The 16204-nt window shown below is 45.3% G+C and overlaps 1 protein-coding gene across 1 annotated transcript; it reads right to left on the bottom strand.

The window, feature by feature from the left end:
* Window positions 1–699: 699 nt before the first annotated feature.
* Window positions 700–5797, bottom strand: LOC127311394 (uncharacterized). The gene is made up of 11 exons (XM_051341815.2): window positions 5417–5797; window positions 5249–5329; window positions 4744–4839; window positions 4514–4597; window positions 4366–4435; window positions 4208–4290; window positions 2256–2335; window positions 2051–2149; window positions 1430–1529; window positions 1008–1097; window positions 700–927 (listed from the first exon to the last, which is right to left on the bottom strand). The coding sequence occupies exons 1-11, from the start codon at window positions 5663–5665 to the stop codon at window positions 889–891; spliced, it is 1071 nt and encodes a 356-aa protein (XP_051197775.1). The 5' UTR covers window positions 5666–5797; the 3' UTR covers window positions 700–888.
* Window positions 5798–16204: the final 10407 nt, after the last annotated feature.

Below are 16204 nucleotides of genomic sequence, written 5' to 3' on the forward strand. Positions count from 1 at the left end.
TTTCATCCTAAAGGTAAAGGTGGTAGCAGTAAAGTAACGGAGCAGGGTTGAAACGAAACGAATTGAATGGGTAGAACATGGCATGGCAGTGCCAAGGGGTTCATGACTTGAGGCAGGCCATGTGCCGCTCTAGCCACAGGTAGCTGCCCGTGACCAACACAGGCCGGAACAGGAGAAAGATGGCAATCATAACTCACACCCGAGCTCTGTTAATCGTCCAAGTTGCGGTGCGCACGCACTGTCGTACGCCCCTCCCTGCACGGCTGCACGGACGTACTACCCCCAGCGTGCACGGCACTCATGAATGGACCCCCAACGCCATGTGTAGCAATCTCAGCCAGCCTGCACCTCCCCTACACCTAGTCACCTCAGCCAGGATGTAAGAAATCTGGCTTGATAATTTCATGGCAGATTCATTCATGGAGATGTAGACCTGATGAGGTCCTGGGCCGGCAGCAGCAGCAGAGGCAACGGCGTTGTCACGGCGCCGCTGGCGAACCCTGCCGGAGTTGGGGCCCTGGCAATGATAACTTCTTGGACGAATGGGAGAGATGGCGAGGCAACGGAACAACTGCTGGGATGTGATCTCTCCTGCGGCGGTTGGGCGATAACGACCTTGTACACAAGAGATTGATTCCATGATATCTCGCGCCGGATCACATGTCGGGGTCGTAATAAAGCAAAAAAAAAAAACGTAAGTAATAAAAAATTTGTAACATTGCTGGGAGTTCGTACAAGGCAAAATTTAGGAACTCATTTGATGGGTACACAAAAAAAAAAATCGCTTGAAATGTGGATTCCAGTTTGTTACAGAACTCAAACATACTCTACAGTAATTTTCCGAGGAAGAGCAAACAGACTTCGGCCCTGAAGCAAGCGCGACGCCCATCACAAGAAAAATCTTCTCCTACTTGTGTCCAGGTCAGGCTGTAATTTACACGAGATTATGCGTTATGCAACGGCTGATTCATACTGTAGTACAAAACGTAAATGGATAACGATAGTACCTTGTGAACCCACTCGTACTCGCCACTTTTGGTGTCAAATGTCCCGTGTTGCAAGGTGATCAGCTTGAGAATGAAGCGAGGACCACATTCCTGTGTGCCATTAACAACAGTTCAAGCTTATTGCTATAAGCTAACGAAGTACAAAATACGAGCAGCAATTCTATAATGGTTCAATCGGCAGCTGTGAAGGTGACATGGCTGACATGTAAAGGTTAAGAAAGTAAAGCTACATCAACATGCGGGTTCTAGCTCAGTACTAAACATTCTTTGGAAAACAAGGAATTCCTCTAAGCATGCTGGCATAGAAGGATTTTGACTTGTGAGTGATTGGTTCTTCTGAGGTTGCTCAATTCCTGGATTGTGAATACAAATTCTTGCCATCACATTAAAAAAAACACTGCAGTGTGTAGTAGCTGAGGTACCTGAAGGCGACAATTCACATGCTTCTCTGTTTTGGTTTCAGAAGCCTTGCCTTTCTTGTCCTTTGTCACCACTTTCTTTTCTTTCTCTTCAAATACATACCTGTCATCAGGATTGCAGATTATTATTTTCCAAATTCTGAAGATAAAATAGTATGCACAAATTGAACTTATGACACCCTTTTCTGACCAAAAAGAAGGATCCATAGTTGAAAATCACGCTTCAGGAATCAGCTAACCATGAGATGGAAAGGGACCAACTACTAATTATTATTTAGTTATTAGTACACAAAACAACCATATATGACCTTCACTAATTTTGACATGAAACCCCAACTCTTAGACTCAAGGAATATACTCCCTCCGTCACATGAAAGTTGTCTTGGATTTGTCTAAATTTGGATGTATCTAGACACTATCTAGTGTGTGGATACGTCAAAATTTAGACAAATCTTCGACAACTTTGACGGGACACAGGGAGTACCACATATAATACAGCACTGCCTAGTTGTATTGCACCTTTTGCAAGTCTATAAACTATCGTAGATTCGTGAAACCAAAATTTCCACATCTCTAGTTGTTAACAGGATGCTTTTGCTTAGTTGTATTTTGGTATATATTCACCTGTGATGACGGAAAAATATATAGTCTCGCTGATTATGGAAGGTCACAACTCGGCGGCCACGGAAATTAGGGTCTTGGGGAAAAAGAGATTGTATCATCCTGAATAAACGAAGGGGGAAAGTGAACATGTCAAGAAAATAATAAAATGATGTTGTGAGATACAAAATCATCCTTTGGTAAACGTAAGTGCAAATCCTGAGATCACCTTCCAACACGATGACCAAGGCGCGTAGTGAAATTATTCAACACTAACTCTGGCTTATGGCTTGTAGGGTTCCCATGGTTCTGTCATACAAAGAGATAAACCAAAAGGGTAAACAAAGTAATCTGGAATACTCAGGAGTAGAAATTTCACCGATAGTAGCTTTACGTAGAAACAAAAACTGTAAAATGACAAGAGCACATCAAATACAATGATTGCAGAAAACTAGTGAATAGCAGGATAATGATTCAAAAGCAGCTGACAGATATGTTATATCCGTTATACGCTTTGAGTGTTCCATCAATCTAGAAAATCATCTACATGGCCATGAATGGATGAGCACAACTCCTTAACTGCAATAAGCTTGCGCATTGCTATAAAGCATGGCAAAGTCAAAACAGCAACATGGATATGTCAGACAGAGACATGGACCAGCCTTCTAGCAGACATGCCATATGACACCGGACATTGACTAATGCGAATCTGTTTATTGTCGGCAAAACTAAGATGCCTAAGAGAGACTAGAGACAGGCTGGAGACAAGTAGGATGATCAATTGATGGCAACTTGAGTTTTATGTTCATTTTCAATGCACCTTTAGTTCAAAAGCTCAGCGGTGTGCCAATATATATGTATCTAATGTCATAATTTTTCCCAACTGCGGTTCTATCTGAACCACATAATTAAATTCGAACTCTCTTATTCATCAATATGTGTTAATCAAGCAAATAAGTTTACCTTCTATACTAGATAATCCTTAATAAGAACTATTGCGCAGTTGATCTCAACACTTTTCTGCATTACTACAGACACAACACGAGTCTCACAGAAAAGAGTAAATAATATTGCTAACTAAAAGCAACCTTCCTTCCAGCGCATGAACTAGTAAAATACAAGTATTATGTCCCTTCTTCTAGAAATTAGAAATAAGAGTAACACACATGTCTAAATCATATATAAACTATGTACTTATATGCAACTAAAAAGGTGAATATCTTCATTACAACCTAGGGCAGGAAAGTAGGCAATATAATTGGTTTGCAGTTACTATTACACACAAAACAGTAACCAGACAAGCGTTGTACTGTCAAAAAAATCTGATAAGATCGAACTAGTTAACATTTTATAAATTCTTGCTTATGGACCCGTAATTGACATCATGAACATGTCAAATAGTTATGCCAATTATATATTCCCTCCGTCCCAAGAAGGCTGTCTGGGATTTGCCAAAATTTGGATGTATCTAGACACTAAATAGCATCTAGATACATCTAAATTTTGACAGATCTCCAACAACCATCATGGAACGGAAGGAGTATATAAAAAATACCTGGGATTATCAGCACCAGAAGAAGCATCCCTTCAGCAATCAGCTAGCACTAGTTTGTCCTTGTGCGGAATAGTTATGAAAGCTGGGAAACTGAAGGTCCTACTTTTTATACACCAACTTTTTTTTACTAGCAGACATAACTTAGCACACAAAGCACACTGCACTGTCACTTGTTCAACATGGATAAAGAGTATGCTAGGCCACAAAGTAGGTTACCATGTTTAACAATACTAAGTACTTTGTGTTTTCATATGAAGCAGGTATAGGGAATAGAATAGCTCAAGGCAAGGTCTCACTAGTAATTATCAACTGCTGAAACGCTAGATGTCAATAACAACAGCGAGTCAACACATTCTTACCAAATTTAAGAGGACATGGGTGCTTATTTTCTATAAATCTCAAACAGTTCATCTAAGTAACAGACTGAGAGTATGCATTTATGCTTAAGAATGGACTATATCTTGTTGAGTGACAAGTATTTAACCTCTGTTCAAGAATTGTGGCCTACAAAGAATCATATGTAAAGAAATGTACACGAGCAACAAATGAAATTCACACATTCACTTAACATGAAAGAAGTTACTGAAAACATAGAAGACAATAATAAAAGGTACAGAATATAGTACCTTTATATCCTTCCGCAGAACAAGCTTGGATAGCTTGAAATGTGCAGTAGGGCCTTCAGGCAGGTTGATGATCAGCAGTGCATCTGTGACACAAATGCAACTGTAAGATGTCACAAACAAGAACATGAGGAAAGAAAAAGAAATTGATGAATTCCTACCAGGTTCCCTTCGATTTGTGTGGACAACCATAACTGAAGTGAACTCTCTGTTATTTGCATATTCCACAACCTGAAAAAAATGTTATAACAGATATGGAGAGACATATATAACTGGATTAAAAGAATGGAATATGAGAACTCGTCATACTTTCTTGAGGTCATAAGTTCCTCTATTAACATATTGAGCATTTGGTATCACTTGCATTAACTCCTTAATAAAAGCAGGTCCCCTCTGTCAACATATGCAGCAGAAAGAACAACGTTAGATGACAAAATCTTGTTCGACGAATACAAGTTAACAAATTATCACAGATTCAGAATATCCGGCACAAATACACAATTGCAGGTGTCGGTGACAAGGAGGTAAAAAATGCATACGCCTGAATTGAAGCGGCATGTGGTAATCAATACTTTCGGGGTTACTACTTGTTTCAGCACTGCATTGAATTCATCAGCATCATTCCCTGCAAACAGCTGCACACAAGAACGATATTAGATACGTACAAAAATTGAGTAGGGTTGACACGCTAGCCTAAAAAAGCATTCCTCCACAGAGAATTAAGTAGTAATAGATATATAAGAGTTCACACAGTGGTAGTGGTCTAGATCACAAGTCCTAACAGAGATGCTCGCGTAGTGTGTTTTCAATCCATGAGAGCAGGATAATCAGAAAATACTGGTTCTAAACACAATGAAATAGGAGTATTCAACAACTATAACAGCAGCTAAAATCGTAAATTTATTGATAACTACTTCGGTACTTCCATTGTTCAGAGACCAGGCATAGCATGAGCACGATTTGATTTGATGTTTGGCGCTCTGATGAGCACACTTAGCGACCCTCGCACCGATCGAATTAGTCAATTGAGAATCACATACGAACCTCCTGATCGTCAGGGCGGCAGATTGTCTCGTCAGGCTCCCTGGTGTTCTCGATCGTCCGGGGCACCTGCTTCTCCGGCACCTACAACAATCCAACCAAACACAGAACCGTCAGAATCTACCCACAGCCTCGCTCGCACTTGACGGGAAATTCGTCTCGGGAGCTTGCCTGTTCGCCGAGCTCGGCGGCGCGCTGGGCGGCCTGGGCGCGCTCGCGGCCGAGCTTGCGCTTCTGGGCCTTCTTGTCGCGCTTGAGCTTGGCGTACACCTCGCTGCGCTTCTCCTTGTTCCTGATCTCCGACGGCAGCGGCGGCGCCGGCTTCTCCTCCCTGGGCCTCTTGTCCCGCCGCCCCCTCCTCTCGCCGTCGTCGGCGGTGTCGTCGGTGTCCTGCTTCCGCTTCCTGTCCTCCCGCGCCATCGCCTTGGCCTTGGCCGCCGCCGGCTAGGTTTTGCGTGGTGGGGGTTTAGGCGTCTAGGGCACCGCGGCGGCGGAGAGTTGGGTTTGTGAAGAAGACACGGCCCGTGGGGATGACTGCTGGGCCGTGCATCTGTGGAGCGGGCTGGTGTTATCTACGGAGTACGTTTCTATATCTATACCTAATAATAAAGGAGCTAACGTTTCCTTGATTTGGTCCGTCAATTTGCGTTTTCGTCCGTCGCGAAGTACGCCTTCTTTCGTCCCACCATCCAGAGTTTGGTTGTAACACGTTGTAGGTCGCATATATTTCTGAGGCTAGACCGTGTACAAGGATGACTCGATCGGGTGGAGCATATCCTTACTGGGTAAGTAAATGAAAATCATTGTTGTCTCATGGAAGTCGGCGCGCCCTAGCGATATATATTCCACCGTGCCGCCACGACCTTTCTCATGAAAACATTGTACCTGCTGACTCCCTAGATCGAGGCATCGAGCATAGCCCATTGTTTCGTCTGTCGTCGGCCCGGTTTTATTTTACTTCTCGGCAACAAGCCGGCTTGTTCGATCTGAATCCAATTGTCCTGGATCAAGCCGCTTTAGGGAGGCGACGCTTGGGAGAGGAATCCCACGCGAGCGGCGCTGAGCAGGCGTTCCCGACCGTGTTGATCTTCTGTCTGGTTCATCTCCAAACCGAGATTTCCGTCGGCATAGGAAGTCCTTGATCGACGGGCCTGCTTCTACGAAGCTACGAGCCTGCGGCGCCTCGCCGGATCATGATCAAGTCGCCGCTTGCCGAAGTTGTCTCGCCGAAGATGCCGCCACGGCGGATACTGATTACTGGTGCCGCCCGCACCCGTCGACCCAGTTTCATGCATGCTACCTGATCACGTACTGGCGCCGCATCCCGTCGAGTCGTCGACCCAGTGGAGACGACGATTGATGATCAGCAGTCGAGCCAGCGGTTGGCATCTGAGCTCACCGGACGCCTTACATGGTTGTATTTTACCAACTAATTTGTTGATTGTACTTAGAACTCTAGAACTCATGGTTGAAGTGATATGAACATACCGATCCAGGCCATCACTTGCGTCCAGGAATAGCTAGCGAGCGCGAGCATGTCGTGCGCAAGTACATGTGGGCTTAACTTGTACCCACGGCCGTGGTGAAGGAGACGTCCACATGCAGCGTCTGTACATACCCGCGCGCCTAAATCAAGCTTGTTGTAACCCTCTTATTCCTCACATTTATACATTTATAGATGGCACTATTACAATTCAACAAGCCTGATATTGTGATGTCCATGGATAATCCGTTGCTCATTGTTTACAATCTAACTTTAATGTTTTGTTTCTCTCAAATAAAAAAACATATACAGTTGAAAATTTGCAGGGCGAACACTTTTACAATTAAATGTGTAGACAATACTTTGGATTTTTTAATACTCCAAAATGTGTGTATATAAGATTTTATTTTCACATTTATACATTGCACAATTTTTTTTTCAAACACATGATCTATAGTATTGATCATCAACAAAGTTTGAAGGTTTTTTACTTTTTAGTTTGGGAGAAATAAAATGAGAAACTTGTGTAGGAGTATATGTGATCATCTAAAACTTCTATGATAAGATTTTAACACTATCTTCCGTTGCAACGCACGGGTATTTTTCCTAGTCTTTACCTACTAATAAAGGAAGTAAGGTTTCTCCCCTAAAATTTCGTCCGTTTTAGATCTACCCAGACTTTTGCAGCAAAATTACAGATGTTGCCACCGCCTAAACTAAATACGTCGTCCGAACTCCGAACCATCGCTCCTTTGTTCGCGACTTCGCGCACCCGTCACGCTCGTCCATTAACTGGCCCACCATCTCTCCTCCCGTCATGCGCGCTCAGGCCCAGGGGATCGCTCACAGGTGTGGGTCACGTTGGACCAGTTATTGTTGCAGGGTGGGCCGTGCAGGCTGCCGAAAGACCCAATAGCAATCAGGACAATTCACAGGAACAAAGGGAACGGATTATCGCTACAGCTCAACACCTTACGCACAGATATTGTGTGGATAGTCCCACCTCGCCCCCGTAAAAGAAGTTTTAGCGGTTTATATGCTTAATTTTTCTGGTTTGTAACAAGCCACAACAAGCAGCAGTATGGTCTAAGATTTAATGTGGGAGCGGGAATAAAAGAATGTTGCACTGTTGTGGCATGAGGAGGGAAAATGAATTAAAGAGGGAGAAAGAAAAGAAAGGGAAAGCGAATTTAAAGGGGCAATTCAGTAAAAGGAAGAAAAGGTAGAGGCGATAAATGGGGGCGACTCAAAAAATCTTCGGATCGGAGGTGTGAATAATTAACCATGCTGGCAGCTCGCGGCGGGATCCCGTCTCACAACCGTGGCGACCGGAAGAGGATCGGTCATGGTGACGGGCCGCTAATAGAGATGGTATTCAATTTCGCTGCTAATAGGCTACTGAATCGGTTTTTCTGCTTCTGTCATACTAGCTACTTCGCTCATACTGAAGTAGAAGAGTTGCTGCTACTGAAATTTTTAGAGAAACAAAGAGAAACCATCTTCTATTGTTTATTTATTAAATTGTAAATTTTAGAGAAAAAAGAGAAGTTATTGCTGCTGTTTATGACACTGCATTTTGCTGTTGTTTTTACTAAAATTTGCCTGAATTGATTTTACTGATATTTGACCTGCTGTTTATTTCTCATATAAGTGGGCAACTCTTGGTTCGGATGGTGAGTAGGTTAAACAGGACTGCAAAACATACAACTTTTATTTGAGATCCCTAATTTATGTGTTCATGATTTTATTTTCACCTAGGAATCCTTACCAACCATATATTTTAACAATTCTGCCAAGGTTTCAAATTAAAGGTTTAGCAATCAAATATAAAATAAACGTCGTTGAAATAGAAAACATTAAAGATTCAGATAGACTATAGTGGTAATGTTGGACTGTTGTTTCCAATATGAAGATAGCAAATATAAAATTATTTATTTTATGTGTCCCTTCATTCTAAGCTGGTATAATCTATCTTTAGAGTGTATCATTTAATTTTTCTTCCTTTTTCAATCTGCCTTTAGTACTAACAATTGCTATGGTGACCTGCAATCTCGTTCGGAGTGTCTTCACTATTGTTTGGCAACTGGTTTTTCTCACTAAACTATTGCAGGTGAAGATCGTGGTTCCCCGAGGTAGAGCGGTGTAAGGCGTGACGCACCAGGGACTCGAGCTGCCACGACTTAGGGTGAAAGCCATTGGGACCTTGATCCAGGTGACGAGTGGTGCAATACCTTTGGTGCCGTAAGCCAAGACGAAGCGTTGTGCATGCCGATGGGTCCTCGAGCTAGGCAACATGAGGTGTAGGCCGACGGGTCTTCGGGTAAGATGACACGCGGTGGAATTCGAGGAAGGGGAGGGCAGGGCGGCACAACATCGTCGGTGAGCAGGAAAGGGGCGTCGTCGGTGAGCAGGAAAGGGACGGAGCTCAGGAATATCTCGTGACACGCGTGTCTAAAAAAGCGGAGGGAGAATCCGTAGCAACGCACGGGTATTTTTCCTAGTCTATACCTAATAATAAAGGGAGAAGCGTTTCCGCGATTTGGTCCGTATGATCTAAGGTTTCTGCCAAAAAGTTTCGTCAACGCTTTTTTTTGGGACCGTTTTGCCCTCCCACCGAACTACATAATACGCACTTTTGCCAGTACCGGTTCGTTCATTATGTTTCTCCCATCTAATCTAGCAAACAAACCCGCGTGGATCAGATTATGGGCTGCCAAACGAACCCGCTCGCGTGGTGCGGCCACTGTCGTCGGCGACGCTCCACTGCCCGACCGGGGTCTGCACCGACCAGGGAGAGGTCGTGGAAAACGCCAAGGTCGAGCGATGTGGTCCAGGCGGTAACGGAGCACGGTCCCCGTTGCACACGAGCTGGGGAAGCAAGGCCATGGCGGGCGTCCACGCGAGTACGTAGCGAGTCCGTGGGGCACTTCGCGCTCGTGGAAGGTTTACAGCCGTCAGAGGAGCGCAATCCGCGTCTCCCGCGAGCTAGGGAAGCTCGGCCATGGCGGGAGGCCACCGGAGGACGTCACTTTCCCAGTATAGAAACGGGGGCGCCGTGTCCCCCGGCTTGCAGGTGGGCGCCAATCCGCGGCTTGGGCGAGTCCCTGGTAGGTTTCTTGCGTCGGTGAGGCTCTCGAGCATGACGAGGGCAGCGCTGCTCCCGCTCTATCTGTCCGGTGCGGTTGTTTGACCATGCATGTGAAGTGTTCGTGAAAATGCCCGAGTGGCTAAAGATTGTTGTTCTTGCGCTGTTCAACTCGCGGGAGAAGGAAGGTGCGATAGATGGCCAAGGGAAGGGAGGAGACAGTGGTGGTTAGAACCGGCGAGGGCTTACTACTCGATAGTGATTCTGAAGGTGAAGGCAATAGCCAAGCTGCTCCTGATGGAGCACGTGCAAGGAAACTCCAAAATAGATGTATTAAACAAGCTAAATCTCCTCCTCCTAAATGTAGGATCTAGACAAAATAGTAAGAGAACACAAGGCTCGCAAGCTAGCCTAGCTAGCCAAACTTTTTGCAACTGCCGATGGATGGACGTGACTGTAAAAGACTTTGCAATTCTAAACTCTATTAATGTATGAGTGTTTGGAAAAAATAACGTGAAAATCATTTCGATGATACAACAGGGGTAACAAAAGACTCAGCTATATGCATTGCATTGTAAGTTGACTACATGTGCAGCATCATTTGTTAGTCTGCTAGGAGTCACAGAGATGTCGGCTTTTACACATCACTCTTTATTTAATCTAGGAAGTAGCAAAGTGGTGTGTTTTATACATATTTCTTCCTGTCCCAATCGCATAATCCAATAGTAAAAAAGTGGTATGTAAACATATTTCTCTAAAAATACAAAACATGATCGATTTTTGGAAGCGATAGTGTCATTAAGTGGGCACATAATTTGTATAAATACATAAATTTAAATGTAACATGTGTAAATTATGGCGCCGGAGCAACGCACGGGTTTTGTGCTAGTCTATACCTAATAATAAAGGAGCTAAGGTTTCTGTCAAAAAGTTTCGTCAACGCTTTTTTTTGGACCGTTTTGCCCTCCCACCAAAACGCATAATACTTCAATTACCATCATACCGGTTCGCTCCCTCTTCTTATTATCCCGAGCTATTTCTTCCTCCCGAGCCGCACTGGCTGTTCTTCGTCAAGGGCCCCGTACGTGCATCAATTAATGGGCCGGAAAGCCAATTCCATCGGTAACAAAAATCACCAAAGCACTTGCAGTCAACAGATTGAAATAGGTTGAATAGTACCACCTCGTTCTCTTACAATGAATACCGCTGGTTTATATACGTTCTAATTGGCATGGAATTTCAGCGAGGTGAATAAATGAGAAGTAGCACAATTGACTGGTCTGGAAGTACCAGATGAAATACAGGAGCTCGGCCACGAGCTCGTAGCGGATCGACTACGGTGCCGACAAGCGCAGGCGAGCAAGAAAGGTTGGCAGAGAGAGTTGGAAGGAACAGAACTCGAAGGCGGCGCGCTCGGGTACTGAGAGGAGGCGGCGACGCTCACCCTGGCGGGCGCGCGGGGCGAGGACGGCGGCCTTGAGGACAGAACGGAGCTCGACGGCGGAGCTGAGTGACGTCCGCACGAGGACAGGAGGAGGTCGGGGTGGCGCATGTTCGAGGACGGGGAGGCAGCGGCAGCGCGGATGGCGGTGGGGCGTGCTTGGCGTCTGGAGAAGCTCAGAGAGGATGGGGACGAGCGGCTCGGGTGGGGTTCAGGCAGAGAGAGAGAGAGGGTGAGGGACCTGAGATGGAAAATGGAAGAAGCTGGGGGTGAAAAGAGGCCGGCGACGGGGGTGTGGGTGCAAAACAGCCAGGAGGCTGTCGGTGGGGGCTACGGTTTGCCCCGGGGGTGGGCTGTGTTGGGTTTGGGTTGCCGGCTGGGCTGGGTCTGGCCTGGCCCGGTTGGAGAGCTCCTCTCCCCAGTTTTTTTTAATAAAACCTTTTTCCTGTTTTTATTTTCTGCTTTGTTTTAAAGCCATTTAAAATAGTGTTAATATAGGAAATAGCTAGAGCAAAATAGGATTTTATTTGGGCTGTGGATGGGGCCAAAATAATTAACAAACACACCTACGTGATGCGTGCAAGAGGAATAAATTGACATCAACTGTCCTTGAATCGGCTATAAGCTGCAGGTTAACTTGCAAAATCCGTACCTGCCCAGTTTTAGCATTGCTGATATTTGGATGCAATTTAATAGGAGAACATGCAAACAAATATGAAAACTTTATTATCTTAAAAAATAAAAATAAGATTGAAGATAAAATACTAAATTTATTTAATCAAAATTGCATTCGAACCTGGTCGCTAAGCTTTAAAACAAAAAATCTATTCAATATATAAAATTCACTTAAGTATTTTGAAAAGATTATTTATCTTTATCATATCCACAACACAGATACTCCCTCCGGTCCGAAAAAAGAGTCGGAAAAGGAATTTGGCAATAAAACCCTCGAGCTTTTTTCTTCCTCAACCCGCACTCCCTCCCTCTCGATTGGTGCTGCGCGCACACGGAACCGGCAACCCACTCGCACCCGCACCCAAGTCGATCTGCTCCACGCCGCGCCGCGTAGATCCCCTATCCACGCTGCACCGCCGAGATCCCCTCTCCGAGCCGCGCCACCGCCGAGATCCCCTCTTCGAGCCGCGCCGCCGCCGAGATCCCTTCTCCGCGCCGAGCCCTCCTCTACCATCCACGCCGGTGACGAGTCACCGAATCCGTTGTCCGTTAGGCTTGATCCGCTGGAGGCAAAGCTGGATGAGCTGGATCCGGTGGTCGTGAGGCCAGACGCGCCGGAGTCTTCTCCCGCAACGATGAGAGGCGGCGCTGGTCACGGATGCGCGGTGGCCGCACGCCAAGAGAGGAGATCGAGATGGTGTTGGGCTTATTTTGATTAATTTAGATTAGAAGGGGTTTATTGGAAAACATAATTTGACCGTGGCATCCGACTCTTTCTTCGGATCGGAGGGAGTACTATTTATCCCGGTGCAACGCACGGGCATTTGTGCTAGTCTATACCTAATAATAAAGGAGCTAAGGTTTGTGCCAAAGAGTTTCGTCAACGCTTTTTTTGGACGGTTTTACCCTCCCACAAAATCGCATAATACTGCAAACTACCACCATACCGTTTCGGGTTTCTTTTGTTTTTCTCACCGGGTCGCCCCGAGGCGTCGCTAGACTAGGCTGTCGTTCCCGCCGCTCCCCTGTGCAGCGTCACAGCCACCCGCTCCTCTAATTTCCCCGACCATTGACGCCATTAACTCGATCTCCAGCCTCCACTACTGGCCCAGGATCTCGCGCCAGTCCCTGGTCTGCCGAACCAAAGACATTAACTCAATCTCCAGCCTCCACTGCTGGCCCGGGAGCTCGCGCCAGTCCCTGGTCTGCCGAACCAAAGAGCGGAGACTTTGGGGGGACAAAGCGCTAGAGAGATGGAGAGCCGACTAGAAACTACTGCAGCCGTCCACGGGCTCCACTTCGCCGTCGCCGGTCGCCAAAGCTCGCTTCTCCTCGTCCTGCTCTTCGTCGGAGCAGCTGCCTTCCTCGCAGTAGCTGAGCGCCTGGGCTGGTTTTGGGGAAAAAGCTTGACCAGATACATACTACTGGAAGGAGAGCACGGAATAGAATCCTTATCCCTCCGCATGGGTTGTAGACTGGACGAGACGTATATTGAAGTACAGGAATAGGTGTGTGCAAAAACATGTATTACTCTATTCTTAACCTTGGTTATTATGTCCGGCATGAGTCGACTGATATAAATTAACTAATCATTTATGCCACTGTTTATGTCCAGACATCTCATTAATAATGTGCCAAGATATTTGAGCCACCATATTAACAAGAGTACTTTTAACTTTTATGAGAAACAAAGTTCTTTTTGTTTCTTATTAAATATAAAGGTTCAGGAAAATATCTTTCAACAACAGATTTTGAATTATCAAACTTCGCAAAAATGAAAAATGCTCAAATATCCAGGCAAGAAAATAATGGGCATAAGTCATGTATCTTCCATGGCTTCTGAATTTTCTTTTGCAAGATTCTACTCTTTGCTAGGGAGCAAATTTACAAGCAAAATTGTAGAAAGGTGATTTTGTGTTTTATTATGTTTGCAGATTTTTCTACAGATGCAACACATGGATACTTTTGCTATTTGTTTTAATAATAAAGGAAGGGTTTTTTCCTTGGTTCGATATTTTTTGAAAAAAATTAGCCTTCCGCCAATTTATATAATACTGTACAACTGCCACTACTGGTTCGTTTATTTTTCGAAAATAAACTCCTGAACAGAATGACCCGGTGTGTTGCGTCGGAACTGGCTACGACGCTGCATGGGCCGGCCTGGGCGGCTGAACATTGGGCCTATGCTGGGCTGCTGTGTACAAGGATGTACCAACTATCGAATTTAGAAGTACCGAGTAGAAAAGAGACGGGACGTATGGATAATTTGGGTTCCTTAATCCCACCTCGTTCCTTTTTAACGATTATCACCAGTTTATAAATGTTTACAATTTCTTTGAGTATCAGCAAAGGAAGCTGCCTCGGGAATCAAGTGTGCTGGCGAGGGGCAGTTGAGACGGATGAAAATTGGGCAATTAAATGTTCCTGAAAGGATTAAACAGGACTGAAAGAAAGCAACAGTTAAATGGACTGCATTGACTGCCTGCATATGAATAAAATGAAGAAACATGCAAATTTAGCATAGGCGAACTCAGTCATGGCTAGCAGATCCGTAGCGAAGCACGGGTTTTTTCCTAGTTTTTTCCTGAATTCAACAACTTCCGGTCGAATGAATTGTGGCCGATTTAAATCTGCCACAATTAGTTTAAAATTTTAAATTAGAGGAAGTATAGTAATTTTTAGGCTAACATCTCTAATATATTAAGAAAATGACATAAATCTGCAATATGCGATTGATAGAACAACTGGCGTTATTCCCTAAGATAATACATTCGCAGTTTGTCCCTATGTATTTCCCGAGACAAGACAAACCTAGTCTAGCACAGCCAGCGATAGCCCATCAAAACGTCCCGAGTTCCCACATCAGCCTCTTTAGAGCATCTTCGGTCGTATCCCTCAAACAACGTTCGGCAAAAGCACCGGATTGATCGTTTGTGGGACGTCCGGACCAAATTGCGTTTGAAGGAGGTCTCTTTCCTAGCAACATCCCCCAAACGCGACCCCTAAACAAAAAGCAGGGTAAAAGTCGTGTTCGGCATCCTGATAGAGCCTCTATACATAGGGGATGGGCTAAGAACGTCGGATAATATTTCAGACACGTCCAGACAGAAGCGGCCTTTGGGGTACATGACTGGGACGTTTTTTTGGCCGGCGTCCCCAAATGAATTTGGGGAACGAGGCTGGAGATGCTCTTATATACCAATTGGCGTAGAGTGTGCCATGGCTCACGTTGTCCCGCTAACCATACATATTTCTCTCGCTTCTTCCTTGAACACGCAATGCTCACTCTTTCCGTCAAATGCCCCAAACAAACAAACCTGGGCACACAAAACTTGTAATTTTCTCTAGGAACTACCGACCATTGAGAGCGAGTCAACTCGTCTGCTAGCTGAAAGGATCGTATGCCGCACCTAGAGGGGGGGTGAATATGTGCTAACCAATTTTTAGTTCTTTTTCAATTTAGGCTTGACACAAAGGTAAATTCTCTAGATATGCAACTAAGTGAATTTACCTATATGACAAGGCTAACAACTAAGCAAGATATAGCTAAGCAATATAAGAGATAGAATAGGATAGAGGTAATCGAGAGTGGAGCACGCGATGACACGGAGATGATTCCCGTAGTTCCCTTCCTTTGCAAGAAGGTACGTCTACGTTTGGAGGAGTGTGGTTGCTACGAAAGCCAAACCAACAGCCACGAAGGCTTCACTCAGATCTTCGGTGAGCAACGCCACGAAGGCCTAGCCCACTTCCACTAAGGGATTTCCTCGAGGCGGAAACCGGGCCTTTACAAGGTTCTTGGGGCACACATCCACAACCGAATTGGAGGCTCCCAAATCTGTTACAACACAACAATCAACAACAATACATCAACACAAATCAACTAGGCATCCAAAGAGGAACACTAGCAAGGGGGCCCTCAACAAAATGAGGGGGAAATGCAAATTGCTTCGGTGAAGATGTAGATCAGGGTCTTCTCCTTCGATTCTCCAAAGCACAAGGGATTGGGTGGTTGAGGGAGGAGATCCGATGGATTTGGTGTTCTTGGTGGCTCAACAATGGTGTATGACTTTTTGGGGAAGAAGTGAGCCACTTAGCCATTTGGAGAAGAAGACTATAAGTAGTCGGTGGAGATCCTGCCGATCCTGCCGTTGGAGAGAGGTGGCCGGTAGTACCGGCCAGGTTGGGCCGGTACTACCGCTCCTATGCGAGCGGCGCGGCCAACAGGAGGAGGCCACGTGGCCGAGAGGGACCAGGAGAGCTCGGGCCGGGAGG

The sequence above is a fragment of the Lolium perenne genome, chromosome 7 (genome assembly GCF_019359855.2).
Source record: "Lolium perenne isolate Kyuss_39 chromosome 7, Kyuss_2.0, whole genome shotgun sequence".
Taxonomy (NCBI): domain Eukaryota; kingdom Viridiplantae; phylum Streptophyta; class Magnoliopsida; order Poales; family Poaceae; genus Lolium; species Lolium perenne.

What these genes read in the sequence shown, in the direction of transcription:
- LOC127311394 (XM_051341815.2), bottom strand. Translation starts at nt 5,665, where the DNA reads ATGGCGCGGGAGGACAGGAAGCGGAAGCAGGACACCGACGACACCGCC. An exon ending in CCGCCGAGCTCGGCGAACAG is followed by an intron (nt 5,330 to 5,416) that starts GCAAGCTCCCGA and finishes GGATTGTTGTAG; the next exon opens with GTGCCGGAGAAGCAGGTGCC. An exon ending in ATGTGAATTGTCGCCTTCAG is followed by an intron (nt 1,098 to 1,429) that starts GTACCTCAGCTA and finishes AATGGCACACAG; the next exon opens with GAATGTGGTCCTCGCTTCAT.